Raw genomic sequence first — 23275 nt, forward strand, 5'->3', positions numbered from 1 at the left:
TGATATTTTTGCACTAAGAGAGTGGATCAAAATGGATGTAAATGAACCAAATTTTCAATCAGATGTGATTTGAGTATACAGTGATATAGTTTAGTTGTAATAGAAAGTAAAAGAGCTCAAAAGGCCTGGAATAATTCAGACTAAAATATCTTGGGGTCTTTTTCCATTTTAAAATGAATTGAGCAATTCTGTGTGGCTGAGGATTGACAGCATAATGGAAACAGAGTTAACTGCAGAATTTCTTACCAGGTAGGTAACTGCATTAGCAGCAAAACTCATAATGTAGGCTGTTGGTTGAAAAGAGCATGAAGGAGCCTTCTGTTTTCTTATGAGGTGCTATATTCTCATACTTCTTGACTAATTACACCTACGTGCTGCCAAATTGCAGTTATTGGAAAATATTCTCTCTTCTGTAACTTCCAGCAATATTATGAGAGACCTCATGCACATTGATTCTTCTTATAATTTATTACCATAGATAAATATAAGTAAAACTGCTTCCAAGTCCTGCCTTCTATTTTTGATGTAACTATAACATAAGATATTGCTATGTAATGGTAAAACTGAATGGGGTGTATATATTCCTGAGGACGGACTAAACGTTAAAATGGTGGACCCATATTTCAATGATCTTTGAAAGCGTCATACTTCACAGTAACTCTCTTTTAGATAGAACTTTTTGTGGGATAAAATGCATAGCATAAATATTATAGACAGTTCTTAAACAAACTTTATGTACATTTTTGCTCATATGTGTCACTTACCAGAATCAAGAGGCAACTCGAGGCCAGTTTTGTGTGCTCAGGGATGGTGGAAAACACTGACAAAATCAAGCAACCAAAGACAAGGAGAAAACTGTAAAACAACAACAAAAAAGAGAAATCTGATAAGAACTTTGCCTTATCATGGCAAATTTCAATTCTTGTTTCTATAGTTTAAAGAACCAGACCCATTTGAGTTGGCATGGATTAAATCATAAAAGCCTTGGAAGGGACTAGCCATTTTGAATATTATATGGGGGCATCTGAGTAGCTCAGTCAGTTAATCGTCCAATTCTTGATTTTAGCTCAGGTCTTGATCTCAGGATCATGAGATCAAGCACTACCTTGGGCTCTGTGCTGGGCATGGAGCCTGCTTAAGATTCTCTCTCTCCCTCTTCCTCTGCTTTAACTCCCCTCACTCCCTTCCTCATGCTGGGTATGGAGCCTGCTTAAGATTCTCTCCCTCTCCCTTCCTCCCCCTCCCTCTCTCCCACTCTCTGTGTGAGTGAATATGATATATGGTGCACATGGAGTTCCTTTACAACTTCATCAATGGAAAGAATGTTGTGTTGTGTGTTGCATATCATATTTAAATGTCTACATCTGAGAATGTGTGAACTTCCCATACATCTTTTCACAAGAGGGGAGAAAGGCCCCCAAAGTGTGTTCTTGTTTCCCTACTCTGGGAGCACATGCCACAGCTGTCCTTTTTTCAAAAAGCAGAATCCACCTCACATCTGGCAGTGTTGGTGACCCATCAAATGTTCTAAGTGGCTGTTACCAAGCTACTGGCTCCTTTTCACAGTCTAATTTAGCTCATGGATACTTGTTTGTCATTCCTTTATAATATTAATAAGGACAGAAGAGGAAGAGGAGAAGGGAATGATTTCTTCGGCTCCTCATGTACTTTCCAGTTCTCTGCAAACTACTACAGAGATGACCCCTCAGCTCTGTCTATTCATACTCCAGTGCTAAGGAGAAGAAGGGAGGAATAGCATTTTCTACCAATCAATCTACAGACATATTTATTTCCCAAATTATGGTACTCTCAGGATCTGGGGTTGGTGAGCTGAGTTCCCAAGGAAAATACCGAATAAAAAGAAAAGGCTGTTTTTTAAGCTGAAGTTACTGATCCTGAAATGCAAGATTAACAAACAAACAAACGGGTACCTGGGTGGCTCAGTAGATTAAGCAACAGATTCTTGTTATCAGCTTGGGTCATGATCTCAAGACCTTAGGATTGTGGGATTGAGTCCCACATCAGGCTCCGTTCTCAGTGCAGTCTGCTTCTCCCTCTCCCTCTGCTCCTCCCCTAACCCCCACTCATATATTCTCTCTCTTTCAAATACATAAATAAAACCTTAAAAAAAAAACCCAAAACACCAAAACCTGAGCTCTAGGACATACTTTTTACTTTTATGTATCTCTGGGAAGCTTGTACAATAATCTTCTCTAAAATATCAGTTTCCACATTCTTTTGTATGGCCTTGGAGTTAATCTCTGCCTCTTTTGGCTTGCCCTGACATGTCTCCAGGTCTTTCTACTGCATTTGACTGGGAACTCCCAAGGACCTATAGCCAGGGATTGGTAAATTATGACCTAGGGAAAAAACCTGGCCCCTAAAGGCTGATTTTGTATATAAAGTTTTATTGTCATGTAGCTACACCCATTTGCTTATGTATCGTCTATGGCTGCTTTCATGCTACAGCTGCAGAGCTAAACTGTCATGGCAGAGACAATACGGCACATAGACGAAAATATTTATTCACTGACCCTTTTAGAGGAGAAGTTTGTGACCCTTGAACAATAACATATATTTCTTATTTCTTTATATCTATTGAACACAGAAGCAAGTGGAAGTTCCTGATTGCTTAAGTCCTATATGCTGGTAATAATTACTAACATTCAGGGGAGGAGCAAGATGGTGGAGGAATAGGAGACCTAAATATCATCGGGTCCCAGGAGTTCAGCTAGATAGTTATCAGGCCATTCTGAACACCTACAAACTCAACAGAAGATTGAAGAGAAGAAGAGAAGAAATTCTATCAACAAAAAAGCAACCACTTTCTGGAAGGTAGGTCATGTGGAGAAGTGAATAGGGGGTGATATATGGGAAGATAGACTGCAGGGCGAGGGGCAGCTCCCAGCAAGCAGTAGAGCAGCAGAGCACAAAATCGGAACTTTTAGAAGTCTGCTCCACTGAGGAATGTTACTCCACAGGCTAAGTGGGGACAGTATGGTCTCAGGACCTGCAGGGTCATAAAAAGACCAGGGGTGTCTGAGTGTGGCAGAGCTCCCAGGTATGGGAGTGGGGAAGTCACTGCTGAGACAGAGCCGAAGAGTGGGTGTCCAGCTCGGGATTACCTTAAACTGTGATCCAAGACACAATCGGGCCACTGCTCTTTGAGCAAGGATCCCACTAGTGGCAGATCCGGGGAGACCCCTCCTTCCTTGACTGGGAGGAGTGGCACAGAAGCATGCTGCAAAAATCTGCTGGGTTTGGAGACTCCAAACGGGGCCGTGCACCAGACATAGAAATGCTGGGTCACAGGCTAGGTGAACACAGAATTCAGCCAGAGACCAGGGAGCTGGGAGTGATTGAGCACTTTTATCTGAGGGTGCACTGAGGAGTAGGGCCCCCAGCCCTTGGCTCCTACAGAGTCAGAGACTGGGAGGCCACCATCTTCATTCTCCTTCAAAGCTTTATAGAAAGCATTCAGGGAACAAAAGCTACTGAGAGGGAAGCTGAGCAGATTACTTAGCCTGGGTCCTGGCAAGGGTGGTGTAGTTCTGCCTTGGGCAAACACATTTGAAAACCACTGCAGTAGGCCTTTCCCCCAGAAGATCAACAAGAACATCCATCCAAGACCAAGTTCACCAATCAATGAGAACTGTAAAACTTCAGAGCTATAAGAATATATCATATGGAATTCATGGCTTTTTACCCATGGTTCTTTAGTCTTTCAAAGTTAAATTTTATAAATTCTATTTTTTTCCTATTCTATTTAAAATTTTTTTTTCCTCTTTGTATTTTAATGTTTTTTTTAACTATTTTACCTCATCAATACTTTTTTAAAAATCTTTTAAAATTTTCATTGTTAGGGGCGCCTGGGTGGCTCATTGGGTTAAGCCTCTGCCTTCAGCTTGGGTCATGATCTCAGGGTCCTGAGATCAAGCTCCCCATGGGGCTCTCTGCTCAGCGGGGAGCCTGCTTCCCCCTCTCTCTGCCTGCTTGTGATTTCTGTCTGTCAAATAATAAATAAATAAAATCTTTTAAAAAATTTTTCATTGTTATAGTCATATTCTATCCCTTCATTGTATTTTTGGTATACATATAGGTTTTTCTTTCTTTGTAATTTTGGGATACAGTTTTTTCTAACAGATAAAAATATACCCTAAATGAAAATACACCCTAAGTCTAGTGTATGACTTTGTATGAATCACATTCTTTCCTTTTCATTTTAACCAACTTCTTATCTTATCAATTCCTTTTTTAGAATCTTTTTAAATTTTCATCTATACAGTCATATTCCACCCTTCATCATGTTTACTCTTATTTTATATATATATGTGTGTGTATATATATATATATATATATATGACCAAAATACACCCAAAATCAAGTGTGTGGCTCTGCTCTATTCACCACTCTAACATATATATATATATATATATATATACACATATGTATATATATACATATATATACACATATATATATATACTATATTATACATATAAATATAAATATATATCATATATGAAATATACTATATTTTCTCCTTTCTTCTCCCTACGGTTTTGGGTCTCTTCTGATTTGGTAAGTGTGTATTTTTCTGGGGTCCTTTTTAGCCTTTTAGTGTTTTGTTCTCTCATTCATCTATTCTTATCTGGATAAAATGATAAGACAGAAAAACTCACCTCAAAAAAAGAACAAGAGACAGTACCAACAGCTAGGTACCTAATCATTATGGACATTAGTGAGATGTCAGAACTAGAGTTCAGAGTGACAATTATCAAAGTGCTAGTTGGTCTTGAAAAAAGCATAGAAGATACAAGATAATTCCTTTCTGGAGAAATAAAATCCCTTTCTGGATAAATAAACAAACTAAAATCTAATCAAGTTGAAATAAAAAAAGCTATTAATGAGGTCAATAAAAAATGGAGGTTTCTATTGCTAGGAAAAATGAGGCAGAAGAGAGAATTAGTGATATAAAAGACCAAATGATGGAGAATAAAGAAACTAAGAAAAAGAAACATAAACAACTACTGGGCCACAAGGGGAGAATTTAAGAGATAATTGATACCAAAAGATGAAACAATATTAGAATAGTTGGTATCCCACAAGAAGAAGAAAGAGAGAGAGGTGCAGAAGGTATATTAGAGCAAATTATAGCAGAGAATTTCCCTAATTTGGTGAAGGGAACAAGTATCAAAATCCAGGAGACACAGAGAACCACCCCCCCAAATCAATAAAAATAGGTCCATACCCCCTCATCTAACAGTAAAATTTACAAGTTTCAGTGACAAAAAATCCTGAAAGCGACTCAGGACAAGAGGTCTGTAACATACAATGATAGAAATATTAGATTGGCAGCAGACTTATCCACAGAGACCTGGCAGGCCAGAAAGGGCTGGTATGATACATTCAGAACACTAAATGAGAAAAATATGCAGCCAAGAATACTATATCCAGCTAGGCTATCATTGAAAATAGAAGGAGAGATAAAAAGTTTCCAGGACAAACAAAAACTAAAAGAATTTGCAAACACCAAATCAGCCCTACAGGGAATATTTAAAGAGGTCCTCTAAGCAAAGACAGAGCCTAAAAGTCACAAATTAGAAAGGAACAGAGACAATATACAGTAACAGTCAACTTACAGGCAATACAATGGCACTAAATTCATATCTTTCAAGAGTTACCCTGCATGTAAATGGGCTAAATGCCTCAATCAAAAGACACAGGGTATCAGAATGCATTAAACAACAACAACAACAAAAAACCCAAGAGCCATCAATATGCTGTCAGCAAGAAACTCATTTTAGACCAAGAGACATCTCCAGATTTAAAGTGAGGGTGTGGAAAACAATTTACCATGCTAATGGACATCAAAAGAAAGCTGGGGTAGCAATCCTTATATCAGATAAATTAGATTGTAAGCCAAAGATTATAATAAGAGATGAGGAAGGACACTATATCATATATAAAGGGTCTGTCCAACAAGAAGATCTAACAATTTTAAATATCTATGCCCCTAACATGGGAGCAGCCAACTATATAAACCACTTAATAACAAAATCAAAGAAACACATTGACAATAATATAATAATATTAGGGGACTTTAACAACCCCCTCACTGAAATGGACAGATCATCTAATCAAAAGATCAAGAAGGAAATAAAGGCTTTAAATGACACAATGGACCAGACGGACATCACAGATATATGCACAACATTGCATTCCAAAGCAACAGAATACACATTCTTCTCTAGTGCACATGGAACATTCTCCAGAATAGATCACATCCTGTGCCACAAATCAGGTCTCAACTGGTGCCAAAAGACTGGGATCATTCCCTGCATATTTTCAGACCACAATGCTTTGAAACTAGAACTCAACCCCAAGAGGAAAGTTGGAAAGAACTCAAATACAGGGAGGCCAAAGAGTATCCTACTAAGCAATGAATGGGTCAACCAGGAAATTAAAGAAGAATTTAAAAAATTCATGGAAACAAATGAGAATGAAAACACAGCTGTTCAAAGTCTTCGGGACACAGCAAAGGCAGTCCTGAGAGGAAAGTATATAGCAATACAAGTCTTTCTCAAGAAACAAGAAAGGTCTCAAGTACACAACATAACCCTACGCCTAAAGGAGGTGGAGAAAGAACAGCAAAGAAAGCCTAAACCCAGAAGGAGATGAAAAATAATAAAGATCAGAGCAGAAATCAATGAAATAGAAACCAAAAGGACAGTAGAACATATCAATGAAACTAGAAACTGGTTCTTTGAAAGAATTAACAAGATTGATAAACCCTTGTCCAGACTTACCAAAAAAGAGAGAGAGAGAGAGAGAGAGAGAACCTAAATCCCAAATTAATAAAATCATGAATGAAAGAGGAGAGATCACAACCCACCCCAAAGAAATACAAACAATTATAAGAACATATTATGAGCAACTATACACCAGCAAATTTGACAATCTGGAAGAAATGGATGCATTCCTAGAGACAAATATATTACCAAAACTGAACCAGGAAGAAATAGAAAACCTGAACAGACCTGTAACCAGTAAGGAGATTGAAACAGTCATCAAAAATCTCCCAACAAACAAGAGCCCAGGACCAGACAGCTTCCCAGGGGAATTCAACCAAACATTTAAAGAAGAATTAATTCCTATTCTCCTGAAACTGTCCCAAAAATAGAAATGGAAGGAAAACTTCCAAACTCATTTTATGAGGCCAACATTGCCTTGATCCCAAAACCAGACAAAGATCCCATCAAAAAGGAGAATTATGGACTGATATCCTTGAAGAACATGGATGCAAAAATTCTCACCAAAATACTAGCAAGTAAGATCCAAGAGTACATTAAAGGGATTATTTATCACATCCAAGTGGGATTTATTCTAGAGCTGCAAGGTTGGTTCAACATCTGAAAATCAATCAATGTGATATAACATATTAATAAAAGAAAGAACAAGAACCATATGATACTCTCAATAGATGCTGAAAAAGCATTTGGCAAGGTACAGCATCCTTTCTTGATCAAAATTCTTCACAGTGTAGGAATAGAGGGTACATACCTCAATATCATTAAAGCTATCTATGAAAAACCCACAGAAAAGATCATTCTCAATGGGGAAAAACTGAGAGCTTTTTGGCTAAGGTCAGGAACATGGCAGGGCTGTCCACTATCACACTGTTATTCAACATAGTACTAGAAGTCCTAGCCTCAGCAATCAGAAAACAAAAAGAAACAAAATGTCTCTGAACCAGCACAGAAGAAGTCAAACTCTCACTCTTTGTAGATGATATGATACTTTATGTAGAAATCGTAGAAGATTCCACTCCAGAACTGGTAGAACTCATATAAGAATTCAGTTAGGGTATATAAAATCAATGCACAGAAATCAGTTGCATTTCTATACACCAACAGCAAGACAGAAGAAAGAGAAATTAAGGAGTAGATCCTATTTACCATTGCACCCAACCCATAAGATACCTAGCAATAAACCTAACCCAAAAGGCAAAGAATCTGTACTTAGAAAATGATAAAGTATTCATGAAAGAAACTGAGGAAGACACAAAAAAATGGAAAATCGTTCCAGGCTCATGAATTAGAAGAACAAATATTGTGAAAATGTGTATGCTACCTAAAGTAATCTACACATTTAATGCAATCCCTATCAAAATACCAAAATACCATCATTTTTTTTCAAAGAAATGGAACAAATAATCCTAAGATTTATATGGAATAGAAAAGACCCTGAATAGCCAGAGAACTGTTGAAAAAGAAAACCAAACTTGGTGGCATCACAATTCCAGACTTCAAGCTCTATTACAAAGCTGTAATCAGCAATACAGTACGGTACTGGCACAAAAACAGACATAAAAATCTATGGAACAGAATAGACAGCTCAGAAATGGACTCTCAACTCTATGGTCAACTAATCTTTGACAAATCAGGAAAGAAAGTCCAGAGGAAAAAAGACAGTCTCTTCAACAAATGGTGTTGGGAAAATTGGACAGCCACATGTAGAAAAATGAAACTGGACCATTTCCTTATATCACACTCAAAAATAGACTCAAAATGGATGGAAGATCTCAATGTGAGAAAGGAATCCATCAAAATCCTTGAGGAAAACACAGGCAGCAGCCTCTTTGACCTCAGCCACAGCAACTTCTTCCTAGGAACATTGCCAAAGGCCAGGGAAACAGAGGCAAAAATGAACTACTGGGACTTCATCAAGATCAAAAGTTTTTGCACAGCAAAGGAAACAGTCAACAAAACCAAAAGACCACTGACAGAATGGGAGAAGATATTTGCAAATGACATATCAGATAAAGGGCTAGTATCCAAAATCTATAAAGAACTTATCAAACTCAACATTCAAAGAAAAAATAATCCAATCAAGAATTGGGCAGAAGACATGAACAGACATTTTCACAAAGACATCCAAATGGCCAATAGACACATGAAAAAGTGCTCAACATCACTCGGCATCAGGGAAATACAAATCAAGACCACAGTGAGATACTATCTCACACCAGTCAGAATGCCTAAGAGTAACAAGTCAGGGAACAACAGATGTTGGCAGAGAATGGGTAGATGCAGAGAAAGGGGAACCCTCCTACACTGTTGGTGGGAATGCAAGCTGGTGTAGCCACTCTGGAAAAGAGTATGGAGGTTCCTCAAAAGGTTGAAAATAGAGCTACCCTATGACCCAGAAATTGTTACTAGCGGGTATTTACTCTAAAGATACAAAGGTAGTGATCCGAAGGGGCACATGCACCCAAATGTTTGTTGCAGCAGTGTTTACAATACCCAAACTATGGAAAGAACCTAGATGTCCATGGATAGATGAATGGATAAAGAAGATGTGATATCTATATCTATATATAGATATATCTATATATGTGATATGATGTGATATATATCTATATCTATAGATATAGATATATAATGTAGCCATCAAAAAAAAAGCAAAATCTTGCCATTTGAAATGATGCGGATGGAACTAGAGGGTATTATGCTAAGTGAAGTAAGTCAATCAAATAAAGACAATTATCATATCATCTCTGATATGAAGAGTTTGAGAGGCATGGTGGGGGCTCGTGGGGGGCAGGGAGGGGAAAAATGAAACAAAATGGGACTGGAGAGGGAGAAAAACCATAAGAGACTCTTAATCTGAGAAAACAAACTGAGAGTTGCTGGGGGTCTGGAGGGGTAGGGATAGGGTGGCTGGCTTATGGATATTGCTGAGGATACATGCTTTGGTGAGTGCTTTGAATTGTGTAAGACTGATGATTCACTGACCTGCACCCGTGAAGCAAATAATACATTAAATGTTAATAAAAAAACAAAAAACAAACAAACAAAAATAACTAACATTCACAGAGGGTTTTCCATAAGCTAGAAATGGTGCTAAGCATTTTCATATGCATTACCCGTTGTCCTCACAAATTTATGGAGTAGAATATCATTATTCCCATTTTACAAATGCGAAAGCTGAGAATCAACATTTTATAACTCATCCAAGATTGTGAAAGCAGAAAGAGGGTTCAGCACTGTGTGTCCCTGAGCTGCTGCACAGTGTTGCTGAATAAGAGTGGAAAGATGAGAATGGCAGTAACACTATTGGTTCTGAAAGACCTTTGGGGATACTTCTCTATCTCTTCAATCTGAGAGGGAAATAATTATCATTTCAAATAGAAGAAGTCTCCAAGGAAGAGGAGTCTACAAGTGAAAAAAATTTAGTATACATCCTTAATAACCACTTACTATACTTACAATTCATGCATCTAACAATTTAAGATACTTTGGATTATACTTTACATTGGCTTTATATTTTACATTGGCTTTAATGGAATGGAAATTGTAAGGTGGAAATGGAATTCTAGTGCACCTACAAACTTCCAAACAACTAATGAGAAAATGAAATTCAGGGATTCCCTATGATTGTTACGAGGATCATGTCGCATTTGGTAGAGACTGCAACAGATGTTTCCTCTCTCGTGAGCAGCTGTTATGAAGGTATGCCCTCTTTGTCCAGGCTTACCAGAAACCATTAGGAAAAGCAAGCAGGGCATTACTTAATCACTAAGACATCTTCTTCCTCCAGGAGCATCCCAGTGGTATCTTCGTGGTCTCTATGTTTGTGTTCAAAATAGAACTATATAATCATGAGTCCTTTTGATAGTTCTTTCTTCATTAATATTTGGGTGTTGCTTAAATTTTTTTCCTTCGTGTCACTACTCTGCTCCTTTTCTTTCTTGAAACGATCTTACACTGTTTTCTAACAAGAGTACTTTCTGTACTAGAATTCTGTTGTCTCTACTGGGGACGTTCTGAAGACAGCAAGCCAAAGACCTCCACTGTTCAGGCTGCCCAAAGGGCTATGGATAGAAAAATGCATTCATTAATTCACTAAGTCCTCCTTCCCTTAACCATTCATCCATTTAGCCAATCAGCAAATACTGATTAAGCATATAATACTAGGCTGAGTCTTTTTTGCCTTGACAGAGTTTAGGGTCTATTGAGGTATACAGAGTAGTAAACAGAAAATTAAATAAATACAAAATTAATTAAATTATTTTAATTTATATTCAGTTTAAATTAAATATTAAGTAAATAAACATTGAACAAATGTAAATAGAAAATTAAGATTCTGAGTGATGATTGCAAAGATTGGGAAAATACAGGAGATGACAGGAGTATATAGGAGAGAATGGGTTAGGCAGGACTGCTAAGTCTGTTGAGGAGTCAAGTGCCAAATAAAAATGTAGGCCCTTGTTAATAAACTGTGAAGGGGCACCTGGTCAGCTGGTTAAGCACCGAACAGTGGTTTCAATTCAGGTCATGATCTCAGGATTGTGAGATCAAGCCCTGCACTGGGCTCTGAGCTCAGCATGGAGTCTGCTTGGCTTTCTCTCCCTTTGCCTCCCCACTGCAGCCCCCCAACTCTGCTCATGCATGCTCTCTCTCTTTGTCTGACAAAAAAATGTTTAAAAAAAAAAAACACTAAAAATTTCAAGATGGTGACAGCACAGTATGGCACCAACTGTGGCACCCTTGTAAGTGCCGGGTTCTGTGGGAACACACAGATTGCATGCCTACAAAGCCAGGCTTGGGGCTATAACGGAAGACTTCCTGGAGAAAGTGATGGTTAGACTGAGCCCTGAGGGCCCAGTAGGAGTTAGCAAAATGGTTGGAATGGCTGGGGTGAAGGAGCCTTCTAGTCCATGAGACCATGTGGAGGATGGTCAGGTGTAAGCGCAGCATCACTAAAATTTACCAATTAATCAATAAATTAGCATTAGTGAATACCTGCATATTCTTTAGCCATCCATAAAAAATGTAAGGTGGTCATCCTTGAAAATTCATTTTTTTGCATAGGAATCATTTCAGTTCAGTTGAAAACACGTACTGAGTACCCACTGTAAAAAAAACCATGTACCAAACACTACTGAAGTACAAGGGATACATTAAAGCAGTCTTTTTTTAAGAAACGAAAAATCTAATGTGGCTGGAGTTTAAATAAAAACTTAAGAAATCTGGGGCACCTGGTTGGCTCAGTGGGTTAAGCCTCTGCCTTCAGCTCAGGTCATGATCTCGGGGTCCTGGGATCAAGCCTCACTTTGGGCTCTCTGCTTGGCAAGGAGCCTGCCCCCCCCCCCCCCGCCGCCTGCCTCTCTGCCTACTTGTGATCTCTCTGTCAAATAAATAAATAAAAATCTTCAAAAAACCCCCAATAACTCAATAAATCTAATGTAGTGGGTAAGATGAACATACAATGATCTGCCATACCTGTGGTTTTGTTTTTCATGGTTTCAGTTACCAGTGGTCAGCCATAGTATAGAAGCAGATGATTCTACTTCTGAGAGGTCAGTAGGATCCTAGGGCTACATCGCAATGCCTATGTTATTCACCTCACTTTACCCCCTCACGTTGTCATTTTATCATCTTACATCATCCCAAGAAGGGTGAGTACAGTACAATAAGGTATTTTGAGAGGGGGAAAGACCACACTCACATAGCTTGTATTACAGAATATTGTTATGACTGTTTTATTTTATTATTTCTTATTATTGTTAATCTCTGATTACACCCAATTTGTACCTTAATCTTTATCATGGGTATGTACGTATAGGAAAAAACAGTGTATATGTGGTTTGGTATTATCCATGGTTTCATCCATTGTGGGTTTGGAATGTGTCCCCTGCAGATAGGGGGGTACTGTATGGGATCATAATGAAGGGTAGAGACTGATTAAATACTAAGAAAAATGTTATAGAGGCTGAAAGTGGGGAGGGCATTCTATTCAGTTGGGAATGGTGGGAGCACCTCAGGAAAGTCTTCATAAATGGGTGATGCTTAAGATTGTCTTTGAAGGAAGGGTAGGGTTGCAATAAGAGAACTTTCTGGAGAAACACATGCTAGAAGGAGAGTACAATATGAGAAAATTAATAAGGCAAAAAATAAATAGGTAAAGTATCTGTTCCTTGTTGTATGAACAAAAAGTTATCAAGTTTGTAGCACAGGGGAGACAGGTGCTGAACTGGGAGTCTGGGCCAGTTGTGGAGAGGCTTGTATGGCAGGGTATGTCTTTGATTCCATAGATAATGGGGAGACACTGAAGATTTTTGAAAGAGGAGCTATCATCAGAGTTGCCCTCCAGGAAAATCAAGTTGGCAGCAGTGTGTGTTAGTTGAGAAGCAGAGGCAAGAGTAATGGTGACCCAAGTTAGGTTGTAAATGAACTGGTGGAAATGAGAATGGAATAGAGAGGGAGACTGGAGGGAAGCTGTAACCACAAGAGTTCCCTGACTTGGATAGTTATGAAACTGGGTAGTAGTTTAGGAAGTAGTTTAGGCTTTGGGGCTGAAAGGTCTGTTTCCATACATAGTTACTTCGATGCTCCTCAGAAGTCAAGAGGAGAAAAGTCAGGAACGTCAGGAGAAAGAATTGATTTTGAGAAGAGGATAAATCCAGTTTCAGACAGTCACATGGAATTGTGGGTCTACATCTTAGGCACAAAATCTGTTTATAGAGATGGAAGTACTTTTTCCCTAGAGGAAGTGAATGTACAGAATGTGTCATCCTGAGGGGAGTGCAGACCAAGCATATAAGGTTTAGGTAAATAAACATAAAGGTTCTTCGACATCAGCCACAACAACTTCTTTTAAGGCATGTCTCCAAAGGCAAAGGAAACAAATGTTAAAATGAACTTTTGGGACTTCTTCAAGATCAAAAGCTTCTGCACAGCAAAGGAAACAGTCAATAAAACAAAGAGGCAACCCACAGAATGGGAGAAGATATTCACAAACGACACTACAGACAAAGGGCTGATATCCAAGATCTATAAAGAACTCCTCAAACTCAAAGGAAACAGTCAATAAAACAAAGAGGCAACCCACAGAATGGGAGAAGATATTCACAAACAACACTACAGACAAAGGGCTGATATCTAAGATCTATAAAGAACTCCTCAAACTCAACACCCAAAAAACAGATTATCACATCAAAAAATGGGCAGAAGACATGAACAGACACTTCTCCAAAGAAGACATACAAGTGGCTAACAGACACATGAAAAAATGTTCATCATCATTAGTCATCAGGGAGAGTCAAATCAAAACCACATTGAGATACCATCTTACACCAGTTAGAATGGCCAAAATTAACAAGACACTAAACAACAAGTGTTGGAGAGGATGTGGAGAAAGTGCAACCCTCTTATAGTGTTGGTGGGAATGCAAGTTGGTGCAGCCACTTTGGAAAACAGTGTGTAGATTCCTTATGAAATTAAAAATAGAGCTTCCCTATTACCCTGCAATTGCACTACTGAGTGTTTACCCCAAAGATACAGATGTAGTGAACAGAAGGGCCATCCATATCCCAATGATCAGAGTAGCAATGGCCACAGTCACCAAACTGTGGAAAGAGCCAAGATGCTCTTCAACAGATGAATGGATAAAGAAGATATGGTCCATATATACGATGAAGTATTATGCCTCCATCAGAAAGGATGAATACCCAACTTTTATATCAACATGGACAGAACTGGAAGAGATTATGCTGAGTGAAATAAGTCAACCAGAGAGAATCAATTATCATATGGTTTCACTTACTTGTGGAGCATAAGGAAGAACACGGAGGACACTGGAGATGGAGAGGAGAAGTGAGTTGAGAGAAATCAGAGGGGGAGACAAACCACGAGAGACTGTGGACTCTGAGAAACAAACTGAGGATTTTGGAGGGGTGGGGGTGGGGGCTTGGGTGATCCTATGTGGTGGGTATTAAGGAGGGCATGTATTGCATGGAGCACTGGGTGTGCTGCATAAACAATGAATCTTGGAACACTGAAAAAAAAAATAAAATTACAAAAAAAAATAAGCATAAAGGATGTTTGAGGAAATTTCCTGATCTTGGAGAATGACATCATAGGGAACAATGAAACATTTTGCTATGAACTGGCTGTCAGTAGCACTGCCAGAGAAAGACTCCCTGGCTGAAGAAAGCCCTGAACTGACAGAATGACGTCTCTGAGGTGACAGTGTTCAGACGTTGGGCTCACTGGCAGTAACATGGTACATCACTGGGCTCTGCTGACATCATTGCTTTTGAGGGTCTCACACAGGTATTTGCTGGCAGTTGACCACTACCCCATTCCACCTCTCTACTGACTGAATAAAAGTGGAAGCAGTGGCAAGAGTTATTAGATATGGGGTGCCTGGGTGGCTCAGTTGGTTAAGTGTCTGCTTTTAGCTCAGGTCATGATCCCAGAGTCCCAGGATCAAGCCCTACATTAAGCTCCCTGATCAGTGGAGAGTGCTTCTCCCTTCCCCTTGCCGCTGCTCCTTCTCTCTCTCTCAAATAAATCAAAAAGAGTTATTAGATAGAGTATCTTAATTGAGGGTCCATGGACTTCCACGGGGTCTGTGGACAGAATTTAGGGGGGCTATGAGCATGGATGGGAAAAAAATGACCTCTTTGTCACTAACCATGGCAATAAACCATGATGGTATTAGCAGTACTTGTGACTTTGTTACTCAAAGAAGTCACAGATATTGTCATATCCCATTTTATAGTTGTAGATGAAACCATAATTGTTTCGTCTTGCATACTTATTTGGCTCATCATTATTTCATGATTATTTATGACAGTTATTAGAACCACTTTGGGTTTTTAAAAAAATGTGTTAATAAAGAAGCATAATATTACTATATCAGAAACTTGTTCAAAATTTTAATAACAGCACCACCACAAACATTTTTTCTTTTGTATTTAAAAATGTTATTCTGGGAAATGGCTCACAGGCTTCACCAGACTGTTGAAGGGTCCATGGCACCCATGAAAAATTAGGTTCCTGTGGTGGTGGGGGGATGGGTGGATTAGGAAGGTAAGGGCTGGGAGCTGGAAAATGGCCCAGTTTGACAGGAATCACCAACTTAGGGAAGTTTTAAAATGATTCAAAAAAATATGGACATTTTTTCTTTTATACATTAGTCTCGGAATATCATAAGATCCATATTACTTCAAAATTATTCTGCAATCACAATTGGCCTTTATTTTGCCTAAAGAAATCATTTATATTTTGTTTCCGAGGAAATTATCTTTGATGCAGACCTCTGCCTAAAACTTCTCCGGAAGGCAAAGATTATTGCATGAGGAGGACATTTATGACACAAAAATATTACCAGGTCAAAGTTCAAAGGCCTCTGTGTTCATTCAAGGAAATCACCATCAGGTTTTCTTGTGGGTTAATGAAGAATCAATTTGTCAGATTTAATTTGCTAACAAAACAAAACAACAAAAAAACCAACTTTACTGGGAAATACCACAAGTGCTTGTGGAACAGATGATGTCCAGCTTCCAGAGCTTGTGCTTCAAGCATGGGTTTGTTTTGAAGGACTTAAAATGATGTGAAAATAAGGCATTCAGAAAAGCTCTGGTGATGCTTTGCCAAAAGAACATGGCAAGTTACACAAAGTCATTCACACAAACACACAACCCTAGCCACTCACAAGCAATATGAATAATGCAACGAACACAGGAGAAATGGAGCTTCAGCTTAAAGTAGACATCTCAATGAACTTAGCTCAGGGCTAAGCAGATTGAACTTAGCTTAGGGCTAAGCAGCACGGGCTTTGCACATTGAAACAACCACAAATTTCTACCTAGAAGGTGCTCTCTGCAAATATTTTGGTGGACTATAAGCTTTCCATAGTAGGACTGTCCATGTGAGAGAACTGTGAAGAAAGCATTGGGGGAGGGGAGATCTGAAATGTTTGAAATGGAATGGAATCATGGGATTAAAATAGAGATGTTAATAGGAAGTAGATACAGGAGTTTCAAGAAAACAATTCTTCGGAAATAACTTCTGAAGGAAATTCAGCCCTGCCTCTGACTTTTCATAAATATTTAAGTATTGCTTTGATAAAGTGTATGTTTCAGTGCGTTTGATGGAAGGCCTCATGAATGCATCATGAATGGGGATGACTGGCATTCACCTGCTGGCCAGGTGACCAAAGATGACCCATTGACATGGCACTGCCTGGAGAACATGCTGCCTAATGAAATCAGAATCTTGTTATAAGAGGAATGGTTGGAGCCCACTTTCTTCTTCTAGCCTCCTAAATTTACCCCTTCTTTCTAAACTTGGCATTTTGCGAAATGTCCTTTCTGCATAATTTTTCCATCAAAGAAGGGCATTTTGCACATGAAATCCATCCACAGTGCACCCAGCTTCCACTGTAAAACAATAAAAATTAAATATGACATTTTTGGTGTCTTTAAGGGTGATTTGGAGTATTTGATTAAAACCTGCATGTGAAAACTGGAAACTAAAAAACAAAAAACAAAAAACCCACACTGCATGATTCTGCTTTTTAAGTGAGATGAGCTCTAAATATTAATAAAGACCCTAATGAATAAATCCTATCACTGTAATCTCTGTGAAGTTGCAAAAATAGGGTCATCAGCTAGCAGTTCTCAAAAACGAACTGTTGGCATTTTACATGTGTGGTGTTAGAAAACCAGCGGGGATGGGAAATAGCTGTTTGGGCTGGCATAGTGCGTTTCTGTAGAGGACTGTGGCTCATGTAAATGAACTGAAACAAGGCAAGAGAACCATCGGCAGTTCAAGAGCCTCCCTCCAGAGCAGCCCCTGGAACCGACCAAACACAGACAAAGAGCATGCTCAGCTTGATCCTCACTCCAGGATCAGGAATCCAGGTGGCTTGAAGGATTTCTGATTTGGGGCCCTCTCAAGACAGGGATTATTTTTACATTGCTGATAGAGGATGGTGCAGCTCCTCCTTGAACCTCTCCAGCCTCCAGAACTCTCCCAGCCCTAAAGCAGCACAGTGCTGTTATAGGCCACTCTCCTGCAGGAAGACTGCTTCCCCCTTTGAGTCAAGTCTCCTTATTCACGCCCTTGACTTCCAGGTCCTCGCTGAGGCTCTGACCACAAGGACCGATGCTCCCTCCTCCCCGTGTTCTTTTTGCAGATATTTGAGGTTAATTTTCTCATCACGACTTTTCTGTCAGTCTTCACATTACACTCAGCCCAGTTCTTTGTCTACTCAGTATATGAAGCAATGTTCACATCTGTCACTTTCCCTGTCACTGTTCTTTAAACAGACCCAGTCTGGTCCCACATCTCTCCAAACTTAATGCAGGCCCATTGTTATCCCCCAGTCTGAGCAAAAGATTTAACATTTAGTTGTCAACATAAAGTATTGGCATTGTCGCTTCTTGCCAGGGAATCTAAATTCAAACTCTTCATGCTCAGTTGTTAGCAAAAGTTTGGTTTCAAAAAGGACTGTCTTGAAGATATGCATTTGCTTATTTTCCTATATCTTTCCTATCACAGCCCAGGGAAGAAAATGTGACCATTGACAATCTGTGTATTGGGTCTAATCACCTTTCTCAGTCATGGAATTCCTTTCACTAAACTGTGTTTGACTTTTTATCATTTTCTTGAAGAGCAAAAAGCAGTCAGCCAATGTACTATATTGTAAAAGTTTCTCTTTACTTCACATTGTAGTTCCTCAATGAGGTATCATGTGAAAATTTTTCTCCAGGAGATTTTTCTTGCAATAAGGTGAGTAAACTTGGCTATTTTTTATAGGGTTTCTGTTGTTTGGTCTGGATTTATTATGTTAGAAGCCATCAAGGGATTTGTGGATGAAATTGAAGAACTTTTACTAATAAACTTGAATAAATCTTGAAAAATGCAATAGGAGCCAAATGACCAGAGAGAAGAAAATACTCTGAGTCTCAGGGGGGAAAAAAAAAAAGAGTAAAGTAGGGGCCTTGGATTTTGTATATTGATAAGCTCAATTACAACTCCAAGAAATACTCCAGATAGACTATTAAGCAAATGATTTCTAATAAACTCAAATGAATGACTATGATCACTAAAAAGAAACACAAGTTCACCAAGAGCAAGGAACACAAAACTATGCTTATTTCCTATTTTGATAGGTTTGCCAGCTTGCTTTATCAGGGGAATAGGGTAGAAGAAATGTCTCGATTTCAGCAAAGCACTGAGAAGTGTTTTATAACATCCTTGAGGAAAAGGAAGAGAAATTCAGGCAGGATGATATGACTCTTGGGAGGATTTGTACCTGGTGTGAGAAGTCTCCAGAGATGAACCAATTTTTTTTTTTTTTGTAAGAAAACTCTGAAGACAAGTGTAGGACACTTGGAGATTTCCTGGAGTAGGGAGTTGGTAGTTCATGCTAGGAATAAATGAATCAAGATTAACATAATAAAATGTAAAAATACAAATGTAAAATCTTTTCAGTAATCCAAGTGAGAGATTAAATCTCTTAAGTCTGGCTTACATTAAGTTAAATTTGAGCCAATTTTCTTCATTAAACATACTGTAACTTTAGGCTGCATTAATAATACTCCCAGTTCAAGGAAAAAGGTAGTGATAGACAAAACTGCATCTTATCACTTTTGTAGTCAGTCAACTATATCCCTAATAACCTATCACTTAGAAAGGACTTGAGACTGTTAACAAAATACTTAGGGTATAAGTGGATTAAAAATAAGCCAAGGTTTGTTTTCCACTAAACTGAAAACTCTGTTAGGCACAGACTATCCCTGAGTTCCCAGTGCCTGTAAATATTTGTGACTGAAATAACATAGTGAAAGTAAGGTCCTGATGGGATAATACAGAGAGGTCAGGAATGAAGTTAATCCAGAGATAGGTATACCAGAAGGATCTGTGTCACTTATTTTTTTTTTCTTAAAGATTTTTATTTATTTATATTACAGACAGAGATCACAAATAGGCAGAGGCAGGCAGAGAGAAGAGGAAGCAGGCTCCCTGCTGAGCAGAGAGCCCAATTCGGGGCTCGATCCCAGGACCCTGAGATCATGACCAGAGCTGAAAGCAGAGGCTGTTAACTCACTGAGCCAACCAGGCAACCCGGATCTGTGTCACTTTTAACATGGGTCACAAATCTACCTCTGAGCTTCCTAGCAGCCAAGACAAGGAGACAAACATGTTCAAAGATCACTGTCTCCATAAAGTAAAATCCCATCATTTGTTCCAGAAGCAACAGATGATGCAATTGACTTGATGGATTATAGGATTTTACTTGCCTTCATCTCTGGAGACTTCTCACACCAGGTACAAATCCTCCCAAGAGTCATATCATCCTGCCTGAATTTCTCTTCCTTTTCCTCAAGGATGTTATAAAACACTTCTCAGTGCTTTGCTGAAATCGAGACATTTCTTCTACTCTATTCCCCTGATAAAGCAAGCTGGCAAACTTATCAAAATAGGAAATAAGCATAGTTTTGTGTTCCTTGCTCTTGGTGAACCTGTGTTTCTTTTTAGTGATCATAGTCATTCATTTGAGTTTATTAGAAATCATTTGCTTAATAGTCTATCTGGAGTATTTCTTGGAGTTGTAATTGAGCTTATCAATATACAAAATCCAAGGCCCCTACTTTACTCTTTTTTTTTTTTTTCTTGATACTCAGAGTATTTTCTTCTCTCTGGTCATTTGGCTCCTATTGCATTTTTCAAGATTTATTCAAGTTTATTAGTAAAAGTTATTCAATTTTATCCACAAATCCTTTGATGGCTTCTAACATAATAAATCCGGACCCAGCAACAGCAACTCTTTGAAAATGGCCAATAATTTGCCCATGATATATTTTCATTTTCTCTGAATCTCGCCTGGGTGATTAAGAGGTTAAGCCTCTGCTTTCGGCTCAGGTCATGATCTCAGGGTCCTGGGATCGGATCGAGCCCCGCATCGGGCTCTCTGCTCGGCAGGGAGCCTGCTTCCCCCTCTCTCTCTGCCTGCTTCTTTGCCTACTGTGATCTCACTCTCTCTCTCTGTCAAATAAATAAATAAAATCTTTAAAAAAATAAGTAAAAAATCCCTTTCCATTTAAAAATAATTTTTTTTTATGGCAGTGAAGGAGTAAGTTAAGATTTGAATAGCTCTGCTTTCTCTGTGTTATTGTAACAGTACTGGTCCTCAACAGTAGGACCATATCTTCTCCTATTCCTTTTGTTGTTGTTGTTTTCAAGAAAAAGAAGACTGTGTGTGTGAGAGAGAGAGAGAGAGAGAGAGAGAAATACAGAGAGAGAGAGAGAGATATGTTCTGGTTTATCTGGCTTTTAGCCTATCCGAAATTATTCTTACATACCATGATTCTTTAAAAAAATGTGTTCCTAGTTATATGCCTTCCATTTTCTCTATCTTTAAAAACACAAAGTGAGTACCTGAGTTCTTTAAAGAATTTCTGTGTAGACAAGATTGGTATCTTTCGAGGCTCCTTCTTTTAGCTCCTCTAATTGGCCTGTGTCCAGGGCTTCCAATCTCTTGTTTTTACTGTTACTAAGTAGTGTTTTCCTAACTTCTAACCATGTTCTCTTATTTGTAGTCTACGCTTTAGTCTGTTTCTTAAAAGGATCACAACTTTCTTCAGAAGTGGCCTTGAGATTGGAAGGTTCAGAGTCTCCCCGGTTGCTGCCTCATCTCTGGGTACTCATAACAAGTTTGAGTCCTGTGACGACACTCACTCGATGTGGAATGAATTGAATGGGTCGTGGCCTATCAAAATTAAATAAAAAATCCCTATATTCCTAGTAGTAAGAAAGCACATTTTTCACTTTAATGCACCATGTAGGCCGCTGATGGATGGACAGAATGACTGGAATGGTGGTGTTGAAAAGAAAGAACAAGGCAACAGAAACACTATTTCTTAAAGAGCCCGATGTGAGCAATTTAGAAATGCATTAGTCAGGTTCTTGCTACTGCAGGCTCTGTTTCTGTGGCTGTTCCAGGAAACACAGCTGACACCAGACATCACTGGATATTATTCAGAAACAGTGAATTTAAAATACAAAATAGAACACAAAAGCAGTCTCTCCTACTATCACATAATCAGTGCATGTAATAGGGGAGCATTCTACTTAATAGTTTGTATTTTTAAAAAAACTTTGTTGATTTACCTAGAGAGAGCACAAGCACATAAGCATGAGTGTGGGGACAGGGGCAGTGGGAGAGAATCTCAAGCCGACTGTAGGGCGTGCAGAGCTGACCTGGGGCTTGAACCCATGACCCCCAACCTGAGCTGAAAATAAGAGTCCCACGCTTCAGCTTAACCAACTGAGCCACCCAGGTGCCCCCTTAACATTCAGTATTCTTGTTAAGCTGTTCTATTTTCCTCTGAGCACAGCACCATCTGGAACTCTTATTTATTTTGTCTCCTCTTCTAGAATGTAAGCTCTGCCAGGGCAGTAACCTTGCCTCTCTTATTCGCCACTTAATTACCAGTAGCCAGGAGTCAGGCCCAGCACAGGGACGGGTTTCTGCGACAGGAGGAGTTCAGTGCTACTGAGAAAAGTTTCATAAGCCCAAATGGCATAAAGTGGAGTATTGCCTGTTTTCCAAAAGGGCACAGTGCACCGCTTTGCTTTTAGGAAAAACCTACGTCAATATGGGAACAGCTTTTTTTTTTTTTTTTTTTTTTTTTTTGCAAAAGTGAAAACCCTCTTCAGATTTCTCTCAGTTAGCAAAAAATGGCACTGATGTAGGTCTTTTGAAAAGGTGAAGTGGTGTCATGCCACCTTTTGGAAAGGGGGGATACGTGTATGAATCAATTCATTTTTTCACACTGCATGTATTCGTTAGGGCCTGCTACGCATACCGCAGTGTTCTAGGTGGTGAAGGCATCATAGCGAAGAACACAGACAAAATTCCCTGTTCTTACAGAACTTACACTTTAGTGGAACAGCTGGGTCATGAACAATGTAAATAAATAAAATACATACAGTGTCAGAGAGTGATCACTTCTAAGGAGGAAAAAACGTCACATGCAGCACACGTTAGGGGATTTGAAAGTCTGGACAGAGTGCCAGGGCAGGCCTTACTAAAAAGCTGACATTTGTTGAATTCCAGCAGTAAATCCCCTGACCTGCCAAGCCGAAACAACAGTGCATTTGGAATTCCGCCTGTGGAGGCCTTCCAGTGCCTGCTCCCTAAAGGACGGCTTTTATCATGCCGACTCCTTATTTTAAAACTTAACGGCTCCTCTCTCTTGCTGTCATAGTGAAACTCCTTTGTCTGGATTTTAAGATCCCCACCAGACCACGAATTCCCCCATTCTTCCACAGAGGCCCCACCTCCTTCCTATTTTCTGCACAATCTCATGCTGTGATATGATACTGTGATGGGACAGGGCATGTCATCTTCTGTGTGTGCCTCGTGGGCCTGCAGCCGCATGTGAGCTGGGCCCCAAGCTCATGCCTCTTCC

At 39.2% G+C, this 23275-nt stretch overlaps 1 protein-coding gene across 3 annotated transcripts in view; it reads right to left on the reverse strand.

Annotated features, from left to right (window-relative positions):
• KCNQ5 (potassium voltage-gated channel subfamily Q member 5) overlaps nucleotides 1–23275 on the reverse strand; it is a 553330-nt gene that overhangs the window by 171601 nt on the left and 358454 nt on the right. For all 3 annotated transcript variants that reach the window (XM_045074791.1, XM_045074792.1, XM_045074793.1), the window contains exon 2: nucleotides 765–855. In XM_045074791.1, coding sequence (XP_044930726.1) covers nucleotides 765–855 — 91 coding nt within the window. The remainder of the gene's footprint in view (nucleotides 1–764; nucleotides 856–23275) is intronic.

The sequence above is a fragment of the Mustela putorius genome, unplaced genomic scaffold, assembly GCF_011764305.1.
Source record: "Mustela putorius furo isolate JIRA1106 unplaced genomic scaffold, ASM1176430v1.1 tig00000135_pilon_pilon_pilon, whole genome shotgun sequence".
In the NCBI taxonomy this organism is placed as follows: domain Eukaryota; kingdom Metazoa; phylum Chordata; class Mammalia; order Carnivora; family Mustelidae; genus Mustela; species Mustela putorius.